Below are 8632 nucleotides of genomic sequence, written 5' to 3'. Positions count from 1 at the left end.
TTCCGTGGTGGAATGCAGTAATGTTTACCTCGTTCACCTACTTTTTGAGCCGTGAACTCTCTCTTTCTGTTATTTGATTCTTAAATATACAATTATATAGCAGTATAATCGAATGTATAGGAAAAATATGAGTATACTACTAGTTATATAAAGGTAGGTCAAGTAGGTTTTCATGAAATTTGGTATGTAGGTTTCGGGAGCAATAAATCGAGCTAGCTATTATTAATTTAAAACAGTCATCTCAATACTTTCTGCTTGCTTTGATTTTTAAGCTAAGCAAAAATTAAAGTGGACCTAACATGTAAACCATAATTTAATAAACCTGATTCAAATTAATACTTATGCAAAACTACTCAGATCAATAAAGAATAAAGAAAAAATAAACAGTTTAGTGGTCTGCGACGTTTTTTGTCTGTTCCAGTTACCAATAATCTAATTCAAATAACAGGCAATGGGATATTGTTGAAATTTAAAAAAAGGACAAAATAAGATAATTACTAGATAACTACTGACACTTGAGAAATTTGGTACAGAGAGTTTGAGCCCTGAAAAAGAATATAGAATTGTTTTTATCCCGGAAATCATTCGGAAACGGCAGCTATGCGGGGAGCACAGGACTATCTATCTTTTATTTTACTTCTCTTTAACTGCGAAACCGTACGCAGATAGATTGGAATATATATTAAGGATGGAACATCGAGCATATATATAACATTGTTAACAAACGCCTTATTCTTTTGCCACTAAAAAATGACATCTGCACATAGCAACGATTCAACTGTATAAGGGAAACATAAATTTATGTATTTATGTATAAATTTATAGCTGAAACGTCTAGACGATGAGACGACGATAATAAGAAAGAATTTCAAAGCATATTAGTACAGAAGCCATTAACCCGATCTTAGATTTTAGGAAACTTTATCTAATTTCCTACAGATAGTGTAGTTGAGGAATAAAATTATGATCGCATAGTTTTTATTATTCTGAACGCAACATATCCACAGTTAATAATATCACTAGATACATCTTTACCTCATTTAACAACACACTCAAAGACAATATAACATTTTATAAGACGCCATTTGATCCGAATTTCGCCACGCGTCAAAAAGCCTTGTAACCCTATATAACATTTACTCTCTATTTCCACCTTCCACACATACATAACGAATTAATTAAATGAAATTTAATAACTTAAGAAAAATACCAAATTATCACCAGATAAATCAGACTAGTTCCAATTCGATTCAATCTCGTGCTTTACACATTCATTCATGTAAGCTCATCAGCGACATTTTAATAAGTTAATCGATAGAATAATTATATATTACATTTGCAGATTGCTAAAATTCTTAACATATTAATGGCTTGAGCAGAAATAAAACACAGAATTGCTTTAAGCAGTAATTATAATTTAAAATACATCTATTACATTTAATATTTTTAGAATATAAGAACTCCCTCCCGAGACTAATAAATATAATAATTAAACATTCAATATTTAAAATACAAATAATTAATTAAATAAACGCTTAACAATAAAGATGTGACCTATATAAAAACATCTATTGCTCATTAATATTAACTTAATTCAGTCATAACGTAATTAAAATAATTGATTTTATGAGATTACATCCACCTACTACGAAGCTAATATATAACAAAATTTCTTTCAGTTACTCCTAAATACTAAGCATCAGTTTTCTGATCTTATGAAATCCTCTATAGCCTGACCTATTTATCTCTTTTTGCTGTATATTTTCATACGTTATTCATAATTTTAAAACTCAGAGAAAGTCGTGAAACTTGCTTGAAAATATTGCCTTAAAGTAAAATGGATCTATAAATGTCCCATATATATTACATAATTGAACAAGATGTAGATTACGCTCTAATTCAAAAGGAAAAAGACCCGTATTTACAAAAATATATGATTCGACGAAAAAATGTTAAGGAAAATAAACGAGTGAGTTTAAGTATATTATTACGATTTATAGATATACTTCAACTTTCATTTTATCAAAGACAACAATTAAAAGGTTAATATCAAGATAAAAACATTAAAAGATTAATTATTGAAATCTACTTGTGCCTCAAATTAACACTTAAAGAACATTAAAATAAAATGTAATAAGATTCAATGATATTACTGGTTGCTAGTTTTGGGTGGAGTCAAGATAATTGAAAGGACAGCAACTATGTCTTAACTACGGATTAACTACTACTAATTATAAAAATATTTAAAAAGTAGAGAAAATACAGCATCAACTCTATTAAATGCTCTGTATATATTTGGTACGTTAAATGCGCGAGAAATTTATAATAATTATACTAACATCTTCACAATATATTAGAATTCAAAGTTTGAGCAATATAGATGTACTACTGACTAATAGAAAAATTGTTCGTTTATTTTAAAAACCACTAGGTATAGTAAGTACTTCATGCCTTCAATTGGCGAGTCAAAAAGGTAAAATAGTTTCTACTAATACTTTTCACCTAATGTATGTAAGTACATAGTTTTTATTAACTTTTTGTTTCTAAATATATACGTGTATGTTACGCTCAAAGACCGACACCACTTCTTCAAATAGCAAGTCGGCCACGACATGGATTTCGCTACGTGGTCTTTCCGTCATTGTCACAACACGTCATGGGCGTTTATTATAGCCATAACATAAATTTCACGTTGTGGATCTTTAATTATGGCCACAATACGATGTAACTTATTATTTCGCTCAATGAGCGTTTTTCGCCTAACGAGCGTAGCATATACATATACATAAATATATATAATTATCAAAGTCTAAAAGCGATGGCGAAATTTACTTTAAATAGACAACAAAGTGTTGAATTATAGCACGATTAAGAAGTGTTCGGAGTCAGTTTGATTAGCGTTGGTCACATTTCACTACGCCCACTAGACTTTGGTTCTGAATTGTCTTTTTTATTACGTCTATTCCGTCGGTGTTTGCTGTTAGACAGTATTTCGTAAGCTTGCTGTATTTCCATGAATTTCTCTTGGGCCGCCCGTCTGTGAACTACATCTTTTACTTTGTCTGGATGATTCTCGCGAGATAATCTTCTCCATGTGGATGTTATCTCTTGCTGAGTTGCGTCTGGGCCTAAACCGAGAACCTGTAAACATGCAGATCATGTATAATATGTTAATGTTACAGTTTCGTATAACATGAAAATGCTTCCGAAACATCGCAAACGTCTATACTGAACACGCTTATATTAACTTCGCTTGTATGTTTATATGTAACTGATTTCTTTAGACTCAACTTTGTACACTTATTAAGGATTGGTGACAATACAATGACATGAGTTTATCTTATTATCCTGATTAAGGTTTCAATAATTTCCTTACGTTTACTCTGTATAAGAGCAAGTATAATTATTTATTATATTATATAATTGAAGTATAATGTATAATTCAATTGAATCTCTATCTATTAAAAATATCTTTGTAAACTTCGCTGTAGCAAATAATTTAATTAGCGCTGCGCTGATCTTACTTTGTCCCTTAATTATATAACTAAGATACTGCACCAATTTCACAATTATCTATAGACATGACCATAATAGTTTAGTGTTAGTTAGATAGCTACTTTTGGGTATTTGTCCTTATTAATTTATAAGGACATATCTGATCATACACATATCCGAGTAACATAAATTAATGTGACTCGAGACTCACAAAGTTCTCGGCTTTTCCATTCTATCATATTTACCTTTATTGAAAAGGTAAGTATATCAGGTTGAAAAAGGGTTGCAGCTATACAAAATATTTTATTTAAATGATTCACTACTTAAATAAAAAAACCACAGCAAATAAGATTGTAATAGAATTATTTCTCTTACAATAAGATGACTATTTATATCAGATGTATTATAAGGTAAGATTAGATTGACATATATATTGAGACATAACACAGCGCTTTCAATATTTCTCAAAGAAGTAAAAAATTGAAATAAATTCGAAAAAAAAATATGTAGGAGTTGTTAATTCACCATTCAAGTTATCGTTTTCAAGAAGTTGATAATTAATCACAAATCTATGCGTTGATAAAACATCCGTATGAAAGCTTTCATTTTCCCTGCTGTTTTATAACATAACTTGCCTCTTACAAGATCAACACCCTTTATTACTTAACTAGCATTTGCCCGCGGCTTCGCAAGCGTTAAATTGGGAGTAGTTTAATATTTTGTTATTATACATATTAACTTTCCAGCTTCTTTGCAAGATGAGGATTTAAATATCTTATTAAATAAAATGTTTGATTGCTCTCATTGGGATTTTCCCCACATAGTTCCCGAAAAGTTATGCTAACTTTCGGTTTCAAACCATTTTATCCTTATCGACTCAGTGGTTAAGGCATAAAGAAAAGACAAACGAACAGACAGAGTTACTTTCGCATTTATAATACTAATACGAGTGCTATGCTAGGCTCAAACAACGGAAACAATATTTCAATCATTTTCCATTTTCCAATTATATTTCTTGTATGTTATATTTGAATAAAAATCAATCGCTGTGCTTATGTGACACTTAAACTCGAGGATGATTGGACCGATTTCTAAATGATAGACAACATAAATGATAAGTAACGGAAAATATTTTTCACAAATATGTAGGTGATGTGATGCTTACATGGTTCATAGTTATCTAGTAGCATAATAAACATTAATCGCAAACGCAGTTTCAAGAATGAATAGGAAAAATTATAGTTTATAAGTACCTTATAGGCATTCTGTTCACCGTGCGGATCAGATAGGTCTATGATCTGTTTCCACACCTCGTACCAGCCATGGTGTTGTGCATACTGATATATATCCAAAAGGCATTGTTTTACATCCAACCACCTAAAACAGTTTATTTTACATTATAAAATATAATTTTCACGATCTCATGAGAAGATGAAGATAATTTAAAATTTCTCATGTTTTTACTATCTAAATGTCACTTAATACAAAAAATCTTCAACATTCAATAAACAAAATAACAAAATAAACTTGCTTTTTGTTCATAAACATTCGCTAATTTAATATTGATATTAATAGCTCACCATGGGCTTGTGAAGAAATGATGCAGTGCCTCATAAATTGGTACTTGATCGCCTTCACTGTCCGTGATGGTACCATGGAAGTATAGGTAGCCACACCACAGCGAGAGATACAAACAAGCACACACACCCAACACTATTATACGTCTGCAAGTATATAAATGATAATGTTGTGTATTTTGGAACATAAGATTTAGACTATAATATTTTGGAATATTTAGGACATTACAAAATTACATCAGTTCAACTGGAATTACAAAGGTACCCATTATAATTTATAAGCTGTCTATGAGCTGCAGAACTCATTTGTTTTTTTATCAATTATTTTGTACTGGAAAAAAGGTTTGTCCTTCAATTCATTGACTGATTAAGTTATTTTCACTCAACATATTAATCAATAATAAAAAATGGTATCTTACTTTGCAATGTGTTGTCTTTTGCGTGGAGTTCTTCGCCATTCTTTAGAAAACGTGTCAAAGGCGAGTGCTGAAGCGACGACAATTACAGTGAACCAAACTGTTTCATCATAAATATAGTATCTTACGGGATATGCGGCATATGCTGCTAACAGTGGCCACTTCAGACCGCCTTGTTCACGTCCTATATTACCCACTGTCCAGACACCTACAATAGTGATGAGTTTCAGTAACTCTATTGAGTTAGTAAAAAGAAAAGTAACAACAAGAAAAAAAAGAAACAACTACCACATATGAAATATACATATCACGAAAAATATAGATTGTGTGGCAGAATGTTATTCTACAATAACATTAATTGAAACATTTACAGCTACAAACATATTAAAAAAATGTTTAATACTTACCAAGAGCAACAACAAAGGGTACAAGTAAATTAAGATAACGGAGATTCAATCCCCAAAATTCATCAGGTGGAACAGCTAACATCATCATTTGGCCCCAAGAGTATCCAACCATCAACATTGTAGTGAAACGATTCATTGAAAATGGAGGCTGTGTGATGTAATTTATTAATTACTCTTATTGCAATATTGTTAAAAAAAAACATACATTTGCAAAGATTGGTATAATATAGATTATATAATATGTATTATTACAATTCCATATATGTTATAAATCAGTTACTAAATAAAAATACTTTTTCTAAATATTGAAAATGATCAGTCACATTTCTGCGTTGATTATCTTATGTATGTTCAATAAAGTTGTCATTTTGTAATAAAATAGGAAGGGACTATAATTTATAAAAATTAGTCTACAGCCTTGAGCTACATTCTTTCAATAATTTTAATGTTGTGGTTGAGGAATTGTACGTAAAACACACTATATATTATATATTTAGAATGCATTATTCAAAGATTAACAATTAAATGCACACATTTAAATTAGTTCTTGTGAAAATATGTAAAAAGCTAATGTTTAATGTGATGAACATTCCTATTGAAATTTATGATATATTTTTATTTAAAATACCCAGCCAGTTTATTATTATTATACAAATTTTTATGCCTAATGTCCTTAAATTTTATTGAAAAAGCAAACAACAAAAACAATTGCCAGTATAATTTTATTATTTCTCAATTGTTTTTGGAATATTTGTTGAATATAAAGTTATAAAATAAGCAAAAAAATTATCTAAACTATAAAATATGTTAAAACTTACATAAAAATGATGTGAAAAATTGTGATAAATAATTAAAAAATGAAAATGGAGCATTTGCAAATACTTACATAATGGTAAAATTTAATTAAAAATGCATATGAGATATGTTACATTCTATATAGTTAGTATAATACCATAATGAGAGTTAGCCCACAAATGATAAGCCAAATGTTAGTATAAAATCATTATTAACAATACCTTAACCAAAGGCTCCCCATCTCCACAATGTCCGTTGTAAAAATAAAAAACAAATTAAAGATTCCATCGTGTAAAGAAATTGTTAATTGAATCGATAAAAGTATACCTAAAGAAATACATAAGTAAAATAACATTTAAATAAAGTTAGACTCAATAATACAACAAATAGCAAAATAACTGGAGATATATACTAAAATAGTAATGTCTTAAACTGCTTTTTCCTCTTAAAATGTAGTTTCTATATTGTTAGAGTTAACCTTTGATTTATATTTGCATTAGTTGCAACAATAAAGGCATAAATATAGCCTTTGAAAGAAACTACCTTGATCTCCCCATTCAAAGACCTGAACTTACATTTACAAAGCATCATTCATGCAATTGTCTGGCCCGTGTTAAGATTCAATCTAGAAAAGTATAATAGGATTTCTTTGAAGTACTATGAATTATAATTTTAATATCTCCAAGAATTGCAATAAATTATAAAGTGTTATAATATACCAATAAAGATTATTCTTATTAGATAAAGAATATACATAATAGAAGGAAAAATAGTACTTACATATTAAGAAATACAAAGTCTAAGAAAAAATTCTAATTATTCCTTTCTATTCATATTTCTTTCATATACCTTTAAATGATGTAGAAGTATGTCACTAACTACACTTAGTGCATACATGGTATCTGTGTGAGCTACCAGCAATGTATATGGTACAGAAGTCTATAATAGCTACCTATTTCACTTTCTCCAGGTTTTGAAGAATGAAGTAAATGTTCAAAATAGAATCCATTGAACCAGTAGTCGCAGTTATGCATAGTATATTTATAAAGTGGGTTTCTACAATAATAATTTAATTATAAACTTACCTTTTTGTTCTGGTGCAATCTGTTGACTAGTTCTTGTATATACTGAGGGTCTTCATTGGCATCTCTCACATAACGCGGTATACGAAATACTTCGCCCAGCCATCCAATACCAAACCCACCCAGGGTTGACCACCATACAAAAGCATGTCTATCGCGACGGAGATAGAAATGATGCAGGCCAAGTATACCCCCAAATAACCAGAACACGTAAGCCCAAACCATTGATTTACGGCCAAAAGCTGGATAAACTACTTTAGCAGTCATCTTAGTTATATTCAGAAAACAAATTCAAACAACGCCCATATACTGCAACAAACTGTAATCGTATATGAAATAAAATCTTAATAATTTTATAGGTTTTAAACTAATCCCTAATAAATGTCAAAATTTTCTGTCTTTCTTTTTAAAAAATCTAACTTACGTGCGTTTCCTAAATCGACACGAAATTTAAAAAGCAAAAGATGCACAAATTACACACGTCATATATGTCAAAACTTAATGTCAATATGATCATCGATCCTTCCCATATCCTTCCTCGACACAGACTACAGAATACATAGTATATGTATTTATAATAAAAAGTTATAAACGTTCGTGTGTGTCAATTAATTTAAGTAAGTTTATGAACTGAGAATGTTTTAGTCATTTAAATCTCAAATATATAATCTCGATAAACGAAATAATTAGGAATATCCTAAGAACTTATTCTATTCAAATAATTCCTCAAGCAGAATTTCTCCAATTAGATGTATATTTTTGTCATTTGACCACGATTGTCTAAAAAAACGAAATCTCAAAAAATAAGTAAAGTGTGCTTTAGTGGGGTATAAGACAATGAAATAAACCTATTCACTGAT

At 29.7% G+C, this 8632-nt stretch overlaps 1 protein-coding gene across 1 annotated transcript; it reads right to left on the bottom strand.

Annotated features, from left to right (window-relative positions):
• Nucleotides 1-1515: 1515 nt before the first annotated feature.
• Nucleotides 1516-8321, bottom strand: LOC119835598 (dnaJ homolog subfamily C member 22). The gene is made up of 7 exons (XM_038360519.1): nt 8197-8321; nt 7776-8091; nt 5896-6043; nt 5492-5696; nt 5076-5219; nt 4749-4872; nt 1516-3141 (listed from the first exon to the last, which is right to left on the bottom strand). Exons 2-7 carry the CDS (start codon nt 8037-8039, stop codon nt 2905-2907), a joined length of 1122 nt encoding a protein of 373 aa, XP_038216447.1. The 5' UTR covers nt 8040-8091; nt 8197-8321; the 3' UTR covers nt 1516-2904.
• Nucleotides 8322-8632: the final 311 nt, after the last annotated feature.

Source organism: Zerene cesonia, chromosome Z (assembly GCF_012273895.1).
Source record: "Zerene cesonia ecotype Mississippi chromosome Z, Zerene_cesonia_1.1, whole genome shotgun sequence".
NCBI lineage: Eukaryota > Metazoa > Arthropoda > Insecta > Lepidoptera > Pieridae > Zerene > Zerene cesonia.
The sequence above is the reverse complement of the archived record's forward strand: the minus strand, read 5'-3'. Positions and strand labels throughout refer to the sequence as shown.